The sequence below is a fragment of the Lepisma saccharinum genome, chromosome 16 (assembly GCF_977018435.1).
Source record: "Lepisma saccharinum chromosome 16, izLepSacc3.1, whole genome shotgun sequence".
NCBI classification, from domain to species: Eukaryota; Metazoa; Arthropoda; class Insecta; order Zygentoma; family Lepismatidae; genus Lepisma; species Lepisma saccharinum.
Window position 1 is genome coordinate 2,174,088 of NC_139244.1, and position 17,928 is coordinate 2,192,015.

At 42.6% G+C, this 17,928-nt stretch overlaps 1 protein-coding gene across 15 annotated transcripts in view; it reads left to right on the forward strand.

Moving 5' to 3' along the window:
- The window catches only part of Msp300 (Muscle-specific protein 300 kDa), a 609,326-nt gene that overhangs the window by 523,509 nt on the left and 67,889 nt on the right, over positions 1-17,928 (forward strand). For all 15 annotated transcript variants that reach the window (XM_083137559.1, XM_083137560.1, XM_083137558.1 and 12 more), the window contains one exon: positions 10,307-10,615. In XM_083137559.1, coding sequence (XP_082993685.1) covers positions 10,307-10,615 — 309 coding nt within the window. The remainder of the gene's footprint in view (positions 1-10,306; positions 10,616-17,928) is intronic.

A 17,928-nucleotide genomic window follows, 5' to 3' on the forward strand; every position in this document is an offset into this window, starting at 1 on the left:
AAGTTTGTTAGTTTCTTGGTCTTATCTCAATTTATAAACATCCGTCAAGATTTTGAAAGGCAAGCCTCGAATCTCGAAGTATGTAGTGTAGTGTAAACAACACTCTCTCGCAAAAATCTCTCGCAGTACGTCTGATGCTTGATGTCGCCTGTCTATTTGGTCCACAATTTGTGCTCCAACTCGTATAATAAGAAGGCCACATTCTCGCCGCATGCCGATTTCAAAACTTCGTTGGTCCTTCACAAAAAAGTTTGTAGATGCGTCGGACAGAAGAGAGAGTGGTGCAGCGCCAAGATCAATACGTTTGCGGGGAGTTTCCACCGAATGTGCGAGAAAGGAGACACCCAATTTCCCCGACGCAGTCGGACGGATGTTTCTGTTTATCGGCGCCTGTTTCGCCCTTGATCGACTCGTGGTGGCAGGCGCGGAAGTAGGCCATCAGAGCACTCTACCCCCTTATCCACTCACGCTGAGCGAAATGTTGATATGCAAACAGTCGGGGTTGTTTATCCTTACTTTATTTGGCTCTTTTCGTCGCTTTTTATGTGGCGTAAGACCCACAGATGTCAACCTCACTTCCACAGTACACCCTGGACAAGGACGTATTTAGGGGTGGGGGTCCGGACCCCCCCGAAAGATTTATCAAGTATTAAAATTAAATAATGAAAAATGTATTCGTTTAGCCGTTGTTATATAATTTCCTCTGAACTTATTGGAAGACAAGGATTATATTGGGATCATACGGCTTTGAAGGACAGGAAGGACGTATTTAGGGGTTCATGGGTCCGGACCCCCCGAAATACTTACCAAGTACAAAAATTAAGTAATGAAAATATTAGCATTTGTTGCATAATCGATGGTTATTAATTTCCTCTGAACCTTTTAGAAGGCAAGGATTATATTGGGATCATACCGCTTTGAATGGCATTACAAGAAGATTTATGTACACTACTACTCAAAATAATATGCATAAGATATTAATGAGAAACTTACTTTTCTCCAACTACATGTAACATCATTTTTGTTATTCGATAAATATTCAATTATTCATCTATTTGACATTAATTCATTGCCAGGGCACTTGTTTTTATGTAAATTATTCCGATCTTAACTACAGGTAAGCTACGTAATGAATATGCGCTGTTATATCTATATTCTTATACAGTCTTTTTACCTATTCGTGTAATAATAATATAATATTAATTTATGTATTGTAACTAGTATTAATTTGATTTAATATAATTATTTTAATTTAAATATTATTATTAATATTATTATTCCTGAGACACTTGGTTCAGACCCCCTCCCCCCCGAAACATATTTCTAGATACGTGCCTGACCCTGGACTGCATCAACAGACTAGCGAGGCTCTGGCGAATGGATAATCCTCCGTGGGGTTCATGTTGTGTGCTGTCCATATGTGTTTGTGATTGTCCTTTCGTCAATTTCATCTTAGGTGTTTTATTCCACTTTTGGCTAATCGCAACGGTAAGAATGAACGACAATTTGACGAAATTGAGGAAAGGGCGCTCACAAAGAACACCCAGGCCCAAACTCCTTGACGTCGTAGCGCTCTGTGCTAACCACTGCGCCACGGAGGTTGGCAGCTTTTTATACCTATAGAATAACGGAGACACGAGAAACTAGATAAGGATCTTAGATAAGGGGAACTGGGACAGTTCCCCGTACATATTAAACGGTGCAAAATGGCCACACGTGCCGACGCACCCAACAATTTTATTTCAATCAATGAATCACGGGAGACAGAGAGCAATGGATGCCTCCCTGGTGGCGTAGTGGTAACGTCGTCGCCTTGCAATCGAGTGCTCCCGGATTCGATGCCGAGAGAGACGCATAATGGTTCGGGTTCCATTTTAAGCCGCAGGTCCAGTCCCGATTAGCCTATCTGTGCATAAGTGAACTTATAACAAACTCATTAACAGTCAGAATAAAAGCGACATGTTTTTGAGGCGGTTTCATTCGGAAAGAGCCAGGGGTTTCGAGTTCGAATCCCGGGCTTGGAATGAGTGTTCTTTGCGAGTGTCCCTTCGTCAATTTCATCGCACCATCACTCATCCTCATCTTCGCGATTAGCCAAGAATGGTAGAAAAGCGAAGTAAAATAGATCAACTACAAGGGTTGCTGGTAAAAGTTTCTGCAAAGTGCCACCAATAATGGCGCTAGTGTTCCGCTATTATAGAAATCAGAAGAATAGACCTTTTTTATGTTTAAATTATATTTGATTCTTTGTTTAAGCCTATTCGTTTATTTTTCACAGCAGTTTGAAGTAGTAATTTCGTGTGAGAAATGAAAATTTCTCGTGAACACTTTCGGGCAATAATTTATTAAGATTTCAAATGTAGTTTAACACCGAAACAATGCATCGAGCGACTTCATTTGACTTTTGGGGATGAAGCACCATCCAATAGGACCGTGTACAATTGGTTTTCCGAATTCCAGCGTGGTCGCACATTTCTCAGTGATGAATTTCGTGAAGGTCGTCCATCCTCGTCTGTTGTTGCCACTAATGTTGATGCTGTGCGTGAAATGATTGAGAGAGATCGGCATGTGACATACCGTGAGATTCAGACATCCTAGAACATTGACATGAAAGCAATACGTACGATTTTGCATGGTCATCTGAACGTACGGAAACTTTCAAGCCGTTGGTTGGATCCCACACAACTTGACCGAAGCTCAAAAACAGGCTCGTGTAGATTGGTGTAAAGAAATGCTCAAAAATTCAACCGAGGCAAGTCAAATTTGGTGTAGTACATCATTACAGTGGACGAAACTTGGATCTATGCATACGAACCCGAAACTAAACAGCAATCCACTGTTTCGGTGTTTCAAAGTGAGCCGAAACCAACAAGTTGTTCGTTCGAGGAGTGCTGCCAAGCAAATTATTGCTTGTTTCTTCGGTTATATCGGACATGTGGCAACAATAGCTTTAGAAGATCAAAGGACTAAATCCTGCGTGGTATATAACAATTTGTTTGCCAGAGGTCATCAATGAATTGCGTAAAACAAACCCAAATCGTCGCATTATTCTTCACCACGACAACGCCAGTTCCCACTCAGCACACCAAACTGTTGATTTTTGTCCAGTAAAAATGTCGAATTAATGACTCATTGTTCGTACTCACCTGATTTATCACCTAATGACTTCTTTTTGTTCCCACACATGAAAAATAAGATGCGTGGTGAGCGATTTGTGTCGCCTGAAGCAGCTGTTGACGCATTCCGAACAGCGGTTTCTGAGGTATCAGCTTCAGAGTGAAAAAAATGCTTTCCAAATTGGGTTGAGCGTATGCAAAGCTGTATCGATCTTAAGGATGAATACTTTGAAAAACAATAAAGAATTTCACGTGTCTTTTTTCATATTGATTGCAGAAACTTTTCCAGCAGCCCTCGTACAACCATCCAGGAAGATTGATTGATTTGGTTTATTTTACTTCGCATTTCTGCCACTTTTGGGTTTTTGGCTAATCGCGAAGATGGGGATGAGTGCTAATCACTCTGCTACAAAAGCCAACCCATTCGGGAAGAATTTCGGCCTAAGCACCGTGTTACTTTGCGAGTGTATCCAATCGTCAGTTTCATATAATTATCGCTCATCCGTACCGTAGCGGTTAGCCAAACGTGGCAGAAAAGCGACACTAAATAACAAAAATACAATATATTTTCATGGTATTTTTATCACGAAATTTTTGTCTGTTCATTTTGGCCAGCCTGGCTCTTACCCGGACCTCCTGTATTACAAGGAGCAGCCGAAGTGAAATAATACGAAAAAATCGCTGTGTCGGAAATTCCTGCGAAGTGTTGCATAAGTCGGTCGCACATGAATTTACGGCACAGAAGCGCAGGACACGATCGATGCTTGTCATTGGCAGCTCGAAGGGCGGATGCGTACAGCAAGAAGCGAAGCAAGTATACACTATAATAATAAGGCACGGTGACGTAGGCAACGGCTTAAGCTTCGCGTGTGTGTGCCAAACAGCCCGTGAAGAGTGATAACGTTTTCGCTTTCATTTAGTTCAGTTGCCGGAGAGCCGTGCTGAAGGAGTGACGTGCGAGTGAATTTGTGAGTGAGTGGAGAGTTATGATTCCGAGAGGACCAGACAGGACCGAGAGCAGGTAGGAAGTCATTCGCCACGTAGATTCGTGGGGAACTGATGCAAACTGCTGACGTTTCGTTATTTTCTAAGCGGCGTGCAAGAACTTTGCGAGAACGTGAAGTGATATAATACAGCGGTTAAAGAGAGCAAATGTTTTCTGTAGATCTTTTGTTACTTCCTGCCATTTCATACAACCAGGGGTGTTAAAGGTGCAGGAACTCGTGGGTTCTATTGGTTTCCGTAACAGGACCGGAACTTTTTTCTCGCACAATTTAAATTCGGTCCAATTTGCGTATTGTTTCATTACAATACCGAACTTGGGACCGTATTTGAACTGGCCCGAAGTAAAAGGTTCCTCGACCGCATTTAAATTAATCAGAAAAGAAAAGTTCCTGGACCGTATTTAAATTGATCCGAAAAGAAAAGGTTCCTGGACCGAAATGAAATACTTTACAGATAAAAAGGCTCTTTACGGTCCAGAACCCATATCCGCTGATTTTCTCTCCTGGACCGGAATTGCTGGATCTTTAATAGTCCTGCGTAAAATGTGTACTTCTCCCACAATGGGGACCTCCCCGATGGCGCAGTGGTAGCGTCGTTACGTTGTAATCAAGTGGTCCCGGTTTCGATACCCGGTGGAAGCATATAGTGGTACGGATCCCACGTTAAACTGTAGGTCCAGTCCCTATTAGCTTATCTGTCCATAAAGACTTCAAGCAAACTTTAAACTGTGAAGTCCAATGCCGGCCTGGGTACTGGTGTTATTTGCACGTCCCTTCACGAGTTTCGTGTAAACATCACTCGTCGTCGCGATTAGCCAACATAGGAAGAAAAGCGACCCGAAACTTTGTAAAATATTTTTAAAAAACTACAGAAGTCTTTCTATTGGTTTTGCTGCCCTCAAAGTTCACTGATCGTTTATCTTCGATTTTATAAGTCACTAAGGGGTGATCTTCCGGTAAGGCACCCAAAGAAATAAATAAATAAAAGTCAATCTCACACCCACGTCCCTGTAACTGCTTCTTGAAGGCCAATGAGGCTCTGGCGTCTGGACGTAAGGCCAGTGTAATCCTCCATAGGGGTGCATAGTTTTAATTCTTGTCATCACTGACAGTAGTTTCAGTTCTTGTTTAGTAGAGAATAAATGAATTAGTTGTAAGACTTCAGTAAAGAAGTTTTTGGCAGACATTTTATTTTCTTGTTAGGGGCAGTGCCAAAACTTGGGGGGGGGGGGGGCAAGGACAGTTTATTTTTCCCTTGGTAGATCAAGTTTAGCATAATGATGGGGCAAAAGTGGCAAAAAGTGGGGGCAACTGACCCCCTCGCCCCGCTAATCGCCGCCACTAGTTAGGAGCTTATCTTCAATTTTGTTTTAGTTAAGCGGCTTGTCCCCATTTTGTGTGACTGCCCAAAATAGTCTCCGTGCTGAAGTGCCTATAACATAAAAATCAATCAATCGATCAAGAAATCCTTACTAAGGAGAAACACATAATTTTAGACGCCAATGTAAACGTTTGCTTCTTTAGTCGGACGTATAAAGGAGAGATCACTAAATGGTCATGGGGTGGTGGCTTAATTTCGTCAAAATGGAGGGGTGTCTGCTCTTGAAAATGTGAAGGGAGCGTGGAGCATCTTATTGGACTTCCTCCTCCTTTCTTTTGCTTGCATCCCACGCGACGCGGATCTCTTAGTTACGTCACTACATGCTTATGCCTTGTAATCAAGTGGTCCTGGAGGCACATTGGTTCGGATCCCACTTTAAACTGTAGGTCCAGTTCGATTAGCCTTTCTGTGCATAAAAGTGGACTTAAAAATAAAACGAACTCAAACCACATGCTTATGAGACCAGGCGCCAGAACCTCGTTAGCAGATCTGCGCATGGGTGTTCTTTGTGAGTGTCCCTTCATTAGTTTAGTCATATCACTCATCCTCATACGCGATTAATCAAACGTGGCAGAAAAGCGAATTTAAATAATGCCTACCATTCATCAACCTTACACTCCACATGTAGGTGAGTAGAGTATTATGGGGTTGAGGAACAAACACCCATTCCCTGCCTAGGGTTCGAACCTAGGTCCCCTGACTTCTTGGCGCTCTACTCTCGAACCCTATCTTACGTAATGGAACTTGAGGGTGTGCACAGTTTTTCTCCTGCCACGGATGTCTTGGTAGATAAAAAAGTGATAAAAATCGTGAAAGTTGCTTTAACCAAGCGGTCCCTGTTGCCTTTTTTGATACCGTAAACGGATTTCTTATCTTTTGGTGGAATGCGGTGTTTCTAAAGGTATTGTTTGCCATGTGGAAACACGGGCAAATGTAGCTTTCACTTTGCGTGTTTTCCTATCTTCATTGAGCTGTAGATAGTGTGATCGGACATTTACACTGTTTGTAAGGATGTCTTTACAGTCGCTCCTTACCTTTTTAATGTGTTGTGCATGTCCTGTACACCTGTCTCATGAGCCTCTGTAAACCCCTTTTTAACTTTAGGAATATGCATTTTTCCGGGTTCGAACCCTACCCTATGCATGGCTGTTTTTTGTGAGTGTCCCTTCATCAATTTTATTATATCGTCATATATACAGGGTGAACAGAAACTATAGGGACAAACTTCAGGAGGTGATTCCTGACAGGTAAGGGAACAAAAAAGTTCATATCAACATATGTCCGGAAACGCATATTTACCAAGGTACGAGGTCGGGCTGAAAAGTAATGCCTCCTATTTTTTTGTGACTGTGTAAAGACATTTTGGATTTTGAGCAACCATGCATTGTACTCTTCAGACTTTCACCCTTCTCCATTCCAAGTTTCAAACTTCTATCACCAGGGGTTGCTGAACTAGAGCCAGGGAAATGGCAGCATGTAACCATACTATGTCGGTGCACCTGAAACTGCGTGTGATGACCAAGTTTCTAACTGCAGACAATGTGTCCCCCAAATGACATTCATCAGATAATGAAGGCTTTTTATGGCAATGAATGTGTGACGTCAGTATTGTATGATGTTAGGCTGTTCCTGCTCACAATAAAAAAAACCTTCCGAGGAACGCTTAACTCTCAAAAAGTTTCTCGTTACATACGTTGAGAGTTCCTCAGCAGGGTTTTTTTTAAAAAAAAAAAACCTTCCGAGGAACGCTTAACTCTCAAAAAGTTCCTCGTTACATACGTTGAGAGTTCCTCAGCAGGGGTTTTTTCATTGTGAGCAGGAAGAGCCCAACATCATACAATACTGACGTCACACATTCATTGCCATAAAAAGCCTTCATTATCTGATGAATGTCATTTGGGGGACACATTGTCTGCAGTTAGAAACTTGGTCATCACACGCAGTTTCAGGTGCACCGACATAGTATGGTTACATGCTGCCATTTCCCTGGCTCTAGTTCAGCAACCCCTGGTGATAGAAGTTTGAAACTTGGAATGGAGAAGGGTGAAAGTCTGAAGAGTACAATGCATGGTTGCTCAAAATCCAAAATGTCTTTACACAGTCACAAAAAAATAGGAGGCATTACTTTTCAGCCCGACCTCGTACCTTGGTAAATATGCGTTTCCGGACATATGTTGATATGAACTTTTTTGTTCCTTTACCTGTCAGGAATCGCCTCCTGAAGTTTGTCCCTATAGTTTCTGTTCACCCTGTATAACAAAAATCAAAAGAACCGGAATTTATGGCAAAATCCGGACTATAGGAGTTGCATTCTGGAAATAAACGCCATGTTTAAAAACGAAGGTTAACATTGTCCGATCGCATCTCCGCTGAACCAATTTCTAAATTGGTCCAGGAATCTGTAGCTTTCCTGTTACGAAATGTCCCTGGACCAGAGCCAGCTCGAAGAGTTTGGTAAGTGACTTGCACAACTACTTGAGTCACTGTTTCGTCTACGTGGCTTTTGACCCCGTCGCATACGTCTGTTTAGAAGCAGCAGCACCTGTCGGAAGATTCCTGCTTACTCTCGATGAAACTGCGCAGTAGTTTTGTTCGACATTGCCTCTCCAACCCCTTCAAGTCTATTGAGATTGAGTACGTTATTTAGCCTCGCGTTTCTGCCACTTTTGGCTAATCGCGACGATGAGGATGAGTAATAAAACTGATGAAGCCACGATCACAAAGAGCACCCATGAAAATACAACAGAACTGTCTTTATTTTTTATATTTCTTACATTTAATACATTGAAATGCAAATTATCTATATTTGGAAGTTGAGAGGAAATTTTAGTATTACGTTTTGTAACCTCTTAAATAAAAATCTTAGTTTTTAAATTTTGAAACTCATGGATCCATTTAACTTGAAGTTCTGGCTTGGTTCATGCATTTTACAAACGCTATCTTTAGTTTCTTTATTCTGGTGGAATATTTTTTTCTACTAATTTGAAATGAAAGATGTCAAATTCCGGAAGATTGGTCGACGGACCGACCCCCCCCCCCCCCCCCCGATGCCTATGAAAGCGACGGCAAATAAACAACAACATGATGTAGATAGGAGAGCATGAATCACGAGACTCCTAGATAAAGAGTAACATGGAATAGGTGCATCCGAGGGTCACGGTCGGTTGAGCACTTTCTCATTGGATGACGCGTGGTTAATCCCATCGCCGCTGTTTTCTGACCCGCTTCTTAATTCGTTCCAAGTAGCTCCGCAATTGTCCTCGTGATGCTGGGTAAACGGCGAAATTTTGGGAACTCCCACCGGGTTGGTATTAAACCAGGGACCGCCCTCATCAAATGCGAGAGCGCTCGCCATTTTGCTACGCGTGAGTCTCTTCACATAATGATCTTTCTCTCTCTTTTGATTCATTTCACTTAGCGTTTCTACACTTGTGGCTAATTGCGAAGATGATGGAGGGTGTGATAAGATGAAATAGATGGACAGTCACACACACAACGAAAGTACAAAGTCCTACAAAGGGCTATAGTGGCTGAGAGTCCAGACGCCAGAGCCTCGTTAGTCTGCAAAATGCAGTCCATGGTGTACTACATGGAATATCTCTTTCTCTCGGCCCCCCCTCCCTTTTTATCTATCCGTCTATAATGCTCGTGAAAACTGGCGGTATCGGATTCTAACGGATTCGGTTAATGAATATTCAGATATGCTACTCAGGATAGGCGGGGCAAGGGGGGTGCCCCCCAAAATTTTCTGGTTACTAAATTTTAAAATTAACCATACTTTTGTTAACCTCCTGTGACAGCAAAGTATTGAAGAGTAGCCAATTTTTTATGATTGTGCAAATGTAGCCTAAGTTATTTTACCAAATATTTCTGTACTTGTTATGGGATGGAAAACTTGTCGATCCTTCCTCCTTAAGTCCCAAGTTTGATTCTACCCTCGAATGTTAACCCTCAACTACAATTGTGACGTCCCACGGACCGGTTAGTTCCTTTTGCTTGTTCCCCCGCCATTAATTTTGACCTTGAGGCTACATATCTTTCAGTACCTTCCTCAACTTCAGTGTGCTGTGAAAGCGTGAAGGTAAATGTTGCATTATCTGCTTCTGTGGTGTTCTATTTATATACTGCGGTCCCGCGGACTTCACGACTGTGTTTGAGAGTTAAAATCACAGACGATTTATTATGATCAATAGACGAGAGAATGGCAGATTTTTTATTTGGGGCATATGCTGAAAATAGGGACCCATGGTTTTGAAGAATGAATGTTTAACAATAACTAAGGACTAAATTCACGTTGATCAGCTGTGTGTAAATACTCAGTTAAGATATATTTTGGCTTAGTGAATTTGTTTTCCTTAAACTCACAATATAAACAAAATTCTATTTTTGAAAAGTTAAAGAGGAATGTTTCGCTCTCAAAACTACGTAATTGTGTTCAGTGAATAACAAAGCATAAGACAATTAAATTCACATCATTTAAAATATGTCTTGATATATTTATATGGTTAAGTCCCAAGTTTGAGTATGGTCCCATCCCCCCCTCCCCGGGTACGCCTCTATTCAGCAGTGATTTATCCACACACCCCTAAAACATTTTCACAAAGGCCAAATGTATGGTTATTTTGGCTCAAAATTTACCCTTACACCCCCAGATGGAAAATTCTGAACAAACTCCTACTATTCGGAGAAAAAATTGAATTGCAGCGCCCATCCCAACCCGTTTAACGGAATAATATTTGAACGTTAGCCTTGCAAGTGTGTTTATGGAGATAAGTGAACCTGAGGTCACTTTCTTATCTTTGCAGGGACTGTACGGCTCCTTCGGCCAGCGGGAAGAGCTTCTGGAGGACCTGAAGACGTCCGCGGAACCTCTGACGTCATTGTGCTCGCCGGAAGTGGGCCAGAAGATCGAGGAGGCTGTGCGAGAGGCTGTGTGCGCTTGGAACGACACCTGCCGGTCGCTGTACACGCTCTGCGCCAAGTACCAGAACGCCGTCAAGTTGTGGCGCCAGTATCGCGAGGCGAGCGAAGCAGTTAAGGCGTGGGCCGACCAGCAACTCTTGAACGTCTCCCAGCTCGGTGTGGAACCGGAGGAAGCTTTGCGCCAGGTCAAGGTAAGGTCGAACTCAACTTTTTTTGTTTTTTTTGCATGTCTTTATCGCTCGCGGAAACTGACGTTGACGCGCTGAAAGGGGGAGGTGTCGTAACGCGCTATTTTTGTGTTGACGTTATTTTTCCCCTCTCCCAATCTTCTCGTAATTTTATAATGTGCATGGCATGCTCAGTTTTGGCGTAAATGAAGGGAAAATGGGGAATTTTGTCGACCATTAAGTCTCGTAGAATGTCTGTTCCCGTATTGTCGACGATTGACGCATTGTAAGGAACCATACGACACTGTCAAATGCAGTTTTCTCAAGTGTTTTCATAAACGTTTCCAGTTGCTGTTCAGTATTTTTACAGCCCTCGTATTTATTTTAATAGCAATGCAGGTGTGGCCAGGGGGGGGGGGGCGATAATGGCGTGAACCGTTCAACCAAAAGGGGGGATTGTCATTAAAATATTAAATGCAACATGTTTATATTTGTGTAAAATAATTCTCTACATGCTAGTGACAATGGTTCAACATTAGCATGCAATGTTAATTGGACATTATCCATTGTCTAGGCGACACGGTCGAGCAGATGGTTGGAGCACCGTATTTGCAGTAAAAATCACAAGTCTGTCGTAGGTTCGATTCCCACCACTTGCAAAAGTGAACTTCACCTGAAGACTGGAGAAAAGGTGCTCTGTCGAATCATAGTGTTAGAATAAGTATACTATAATTAATGTCTTCATGAACATTGCATGCTTTTCTGAAGATATATGTAAAAACGTTTCTATGCTGCAATATGTACTATGAGATGAGACGAAGGTAAGGAGAGAATCAGAATTCCTTAGTAACTCATTTACTTGGTTCCAAGTCACTTTTGCTACAGTGGTGCACCATGTTTTTAGTCCGTTAGATGAAGAAGAGGAAGAATTTAAAAGGACATCGTCAAGTTTTCATTAAATATAAAAAAAGAGAAGAAGAAAGTTACTTTCGGTATTAGGATTGTTGAAAACAAGATACGGTAAATAATACTTTGTGGGCACTAACGTGATTGATGGGATGGACACCCCTACCGAACTTGGCGGGTTCGACTCCCAGCCCGGGGTTTATTTACGAGGAGCGTCCCTTAATCTCATCGTTCCTCATACTGTCCGCCCCGCAAAGATCCGGCATTCGACACAGTCGTCCAACTCATGATCATGGTTGGCCTCTCCGCTCTGGTATGTAACGTTATTTTGAGTGTTCAACATATTATTCTTACTGAATGTGCAGATTTGAATGTCCTCAAACTTTTCATCTCTCGGACTGTTTGTTTCCATGTTGAGAAATTATGACACTGATTGTTTGAATTGGGTTATTTTACGTCGCTTTTCACGTCAATGAGGATGAATGGTTGCACGATGATTTGGATGAAGAAAGAATGAGAAACCCACCCACAGACTTCCTACAAGGATTTTCATGGCTACAGTTCCAGGCGCCAGAGCCTCGTTAGTCCACGGTATACTACGAAGAAGTGAGGAAATGAGTATTTAAAGTTTTTAGTTTTTTTTAGAAGCATATTTTCTGAGTAATTACATTTTTAACTTGTCGTGTGTCCTGTACTTTTAACTTTCCCCGAAGGGCTTTCACATCCATTTATTATTAATCATTCGTTTTCATCGTCGCGATTAGCCACGAATGCCAGAAAATTACGCTAAATAACAAAAATACTAGTGTTGGTAAAGTGTGGAAAACATATTTTACATAGTTAACCGTAGCAGAGGAGTGTTTAAAAAGTTTATCGTACTTGGAAACCCACGAAATGTCCCCATACGGAGAAGAAATATGGTTTCATTTGTTGAATTAAAATCTTTGTTGTAAGTACTCGGCTGTGAAGTATGAAAGAACACATTTAAAAATAAAACTATCAAAAGAAAATTCAAAGTAGGGTACTGTTCGTAAGCCTGCATACAAAAGTTATATTGCGGCTGGATAGCATAAATAAACGCACGGCCATGAAATTAGGCGGGTGGCAGAAATTCGCGCTGTTGCCACTTCGGAGCACAACCCCTTATGTTCGGAGGTTTAACAGAATGAAAGATCTCGTTGTAGAGTTGGTCTTTGTAATCCATGTGATACAAACTGACAGTATTTGCTCGAGAGGTAAGAGATGACACAAAAGTGCCCCGGAGAGAGATCAGTCTGACGCTAGAAATGGGCAACGCAGCCCTTTGACGTTGCCACACAGTGCGCGGGAATCGGCGACTTTTGTCCCGCTCTCGCTTTGCTTTTCCCATATGTGGCACCAGCTCGATTCTACCCAGCTGCCTATTTTCATGGCCGTGCATTTAACATAAATGCAGGGTGGATGTCTGAAATATAGGGCTACGCAGGGTATATTGTCTGAAATGTAGGGCTACGCAGGGTATATATTGTCTGAAATGTAGGGCTACGCAGGGTATATTGTCTGAAATGTAGGCTACGCAGGGTATATATTGGGATAAGCAGGGTATATTGTGCTACGCAGACTGTGTGTGAAATATAGAGCGGCACAGAGTGGATGTCTGAAATATAGAGCGGCACAGGGTGGATGTTTGTAATATAGGGCGACAGAGGATTGGTGTGAAAAAGTATAGGGCGATGCAGGATTGGTGTATAAAATACGGGGCGATGCAAGATTGGTGTTTTGAATATGGGGTTATGCAAGATTGGAATGTAGGGCAATGGGTATTAGTATATGCAAAATACGAAGCGAGGACATGTGGGCTTGGCAGTCACTGCTCTCACCGGTAGGACATAGGCCCGAGTTGAGTTCCTGCAAGGAAAAAGCTGTTGGCTTTTCGGAATGCAGAAAAGGATCGGTGTGGAGGAAAGAAGCGTGCCGTTATCTGTGCATGGCTTCCGGCGCCCTGACAGCTTCCTGGTGGCTGACAGACAGGAGGCAAGGAAGTTGGAAACTTCGCTCGCACTCGATGGGCGTATTGATTCTGCCCGTCGCTGTGGAAATGAAAAATTCACCGGCTGTTCAAACTTTCAAGGTCGTTCCCGGATTACCTTCCCTTCGTATTAATTGAATTCCTTCGTTTTCCCAACTTTCCTTCTCCGACGCGGATTGTTTGTGTATCCTGCCGACGGGTATTTGTCCGTAAGAATGCAGAGGCAGATTAAAGATTTCTTGTAGCGTGATTCTGTCAGTTGCATTAAGGAATACCAAGATATCAGACATCTTCAAGGCTTTTCAGTTTAAACAATTCGAAGACATTCGAAATCTTGATGATTCGTGTTTCAGTGCTATTGCAGTTCTCTTATAAAGGTGGAGGGTTTTCGATCGGGGGAGGGGTTAGCCCTGCTCCTTCAGTTGAAAGTGTGATCCACTATGTGCCTCTATCGGGGATCGAACCTTGATTACTACTACGCCATCTTGGACGACATAGATATACAGGACTCGTTCTGCAAGGACGTTAAGGAGGTGTAATGTTATACCTTAGCACCAAGAAGGGCGGGCAAAAATGATACACTTGTGAAGTTTGAGACACACTGGTTATGGTTGATAATTGTAAAAAAAAGTGGTTGTAGAAACAGACGAGGGGTGGGGATATGTTTTGCTAACTTTTCAAGAAATTCAAGTATTATCGTTTGTATGAAAAGTAAATACCATAACCTCGACGCTAACAGTTTCTAAAAGTAAAGCTACTCATGAGCATTACAACATGCGTGGAGCCAGCCTCCGTGGCGGAGTGGTTAGCACGTCGCGCTACGACGCCTGGCCTGGGCATGGATGTAAGTGTCCATTCATCAATTTCATCATATTATCACTCATCCCCATCTTTGCAAATTAGCCAAAAGTGGCTCAAGAAGAGAAGTAAAATAAAGCAAATGAATCAAACATGCGTGGAGCTACATCACATAGGATGTGGGGATGGGTCTCTCTATTTAATTTATAGGCAATTTTGTGGGGGTGATGTGATCAACACCACGCTTCGGCCGCGTCAACCCCCCACACACACTTATTAGAGGCTGGTTGAGCCCCAGAACTGCCTCTTCCAGAACAAATGGAGAAATTGCGACATGAAATTCATTCATCCCGGGAATCGCATCCGGGTCTCCCGCGTGGCAGTCAGGCACCCTACCGACTGGATCAGTCTGCTTTTTTGTTAGAATCCCCGATAAAATCCGTAATAAGACAAATGGTAAGTGTTTCCATACCTGCAAGCAGTGGCGTGCCCAGGATTTTCGAAGGGTGGCGGTTACATATACTTTTTTCTAGTAGCCAGTCCTCATTTTGCCATCTTTTCCTGCCGTTGAAGTTTTTTTAAAAATTATATTCAGGAATACTGGGCCAAAGAGGGTTATAACTCCCACCAACCCTCCCTTGGACACGCCACTGCGTGCAAGACATTATGAATAGTTTCTCTCGAGGAAGAAAGGGGGGAGGGAACGTAAAGTAATGTAACCAATAAGAAAGAGCCCGGCTTGAAAAAAATGCACCTGGCAACGCTGCTTATGGGGTTTGGGTCCTGGGAGCGCCTGCCACTAATTTTAGCGGTGAGGTAAGAATCCACTGGTGGGACATTCTGCAAAATCCATGATTACGTCAGCGTCTGTATGCTTCTGTGGGTCACTGAATATCTCGCCTCCCCCACCTTTCTTTTTTCATTCCAAGGGGGAGGGGAAAGGTGTTGGGCCCCGCCTCTGTTGCAGCCTGGCGTGAGGTGTTATTGTCGAGAAGTCGTGCCTAAGATCTTGCTCTTAACTGTTCAATTTAAGGCCACCAAGACTGGAAGTAGATTAAACAGGAGGAGGGAGAGTGTGAAGGGGAAAAAGAGGCGAGGAAGCAATGAAAGTGAACTGTCTTTCTTTGGGAGAAAATATTGTTTTATATTACTTTGCGAAGTACGCCAGAGCCTCGTTAGTCTTGCCAGATACAGTCAAGACTGTTACATGGAGGGGAGGTGGACACGTGTGTGTCTTCAGAAAGTGTCACCCCAAACTGGTAAAAAGAAAACAAGACAACCAATCTTATCAGCTTGGGGTTGAATCATTGCTCGTTGTAATCGCGACATCAAGTGATGATGCATGGAACTCATGAAGGGACAGCCAGGGGTTCCAGGTTCGAATCCTGGCTTGGGCATGGACGTTTGTGATGTCTATTAATCAATTTTATCATATCACTCATCCCCATCTTCGCAAATTAGCCAAAAGTGGCACAAAAAGCAAAGTAAAATAAAGCAAATCAATGAATGAATGAACGAACCTGGGCCCGGACTCTCCCTGTAACTTCGGCGGTGAAGTCTTTAAGTCCCCAAGCCACCCATGGGGTGATTGAAATAGGGGGGGTAATACACACAGAAACGTTCTCGAACCCGTCCACTTAGCGTAAACTAATTCTCATCGTCGCGATTAGTCAGAAAAGCATAGTTAAATAAATGCCCAGGCCGGGATTCGAACCCGACGAAGGGAGGATTTAGGTGACTAGTGATAAAAATTGTGAAAAGATTGAAGAAATCTTTGAGTGGAGTGAGAAAATGAATTATATGGGTAGAGTGGGTAAGTAGTCAACCCTCATTTTGCTATCATTTCCTGCCTGACTTTTTTTTAAAATACTGGATAAAATGGGTTGATTTATGGACCCATCAACCCCCATTTGGGCACGCCACTTCTGCTATAAATCCCGTATTTGAAACCTAATCCAGTCATCCTAATGGCGACAATATATGTAGGCAGGTAGAAACAAATAACCGACTGGCTGTGAAGCAGACAAAATTCAAATATTGAATCAGATATTTTGCCACTCCCAGTTTAATTTACTTGTTCCAAGTGTGACGGACGGAAGCCGTGAAGTGGGAACGAATACGTGTCATATGAAAGCGCTTGTGGAGTCCTCACTATCCCAGCGTGTTAGCTAGATGACGATAAACGGCTGAGTCGGGCGTTGACATCATTCTGTCCTGGTTACAGTATTCTTTTTGCCAGCGTTCACTTACATACGTTCGCTGCTGATCGGATTTTACTACTTGTCAGTATGTTCATAACTAGAAATTACAATTACTTTCTTCCTGTAGACATCCAAAATTACTTTACGCCTGTAGACATCCAAAATTACTTTACGCCTGTAGACAACCAAAATTACTTTACGCCTGTAGACATCCAAAATTACTTCACGCATGTAGACATCCAAAATTACTTTACGCATGTAGACATCCAAAATTACTTTACGCATGTAGACATCCAAAATTACTTTACGCATGTAGACATCCACTATTACTTTACGCCTGTAGACATCCACTATTACTTTACGCCTGTAGACATCCACTATTACTTTACGCCTGTAGACATCCACTATTACTTTACGCCTGTAGACATCCACTATTACTTTACGCCTGTAGACATCCACTATTACTTTACGCCTGTAGACATCCACTATTACTTTACGCCTGTAGACATCCACTATTACTTTACGCCTGTAGACATCCACTATTACTTTACGCCTGTAGACATCCACTATTACTTTACGCCTGTAGACATCCACTAATACTTTACGCCTGTAGACATCCACTATTACTTTACGCCTGTAGACATCCACTATTACTTTACGCCTGTAGACATCCACTATTACTTTACGCCTGTAGACATCCACAATTACTTTACGCCTGTAGACATCCACTATTACTTTACGCCTGTAGACATCCACTATTACTTTACGCCTGTAGACATCCACTATTACTTTACGCCTGTAGACATCCACTATTACTTTACGCCTGTAGACATCCACTATTACTTTACGCCTGTAGACATCCACTATTACTTTACGCCTGTAGACATCCACTATTACTTTACGCCTGTAGACATCCACTATTACTTTACGCCTGTAGACATCCACCATTACTTTACGCCTGTAGACATCCACCATTACTTTACGCCTGTAGACATCCACCATTACTTTACGCCTGTAGACATCCACCATTACTTTACGCCTGTAGACATCCACCATTACTTTACGCCTGTAGACATCCACAATTACTTTACGCCTGTAGACATCCACCATTACTTTACGCCTGTAGACATCCACCATTACTTTACGCCTGTAGACATCCACCATTACTTTACGCCTGTAGACATCCACCATTACTTTACGCCTGTAGACATCCACCATTACTTTACGCCTGTAGACATCCACCATTACTTTACGCCTGTAGACATCCACCATTACTTTACGCCTGTAGACATCCACCATTACTTTACGCCTGTAGACATCCACCATTACTTTACGCCTGTAGACATCCACCATTACTTTACGCCTGTAGACATCCACCATTACTTTACGCCTGTAGACATCCACCATTACTTTACGCCTGTAGA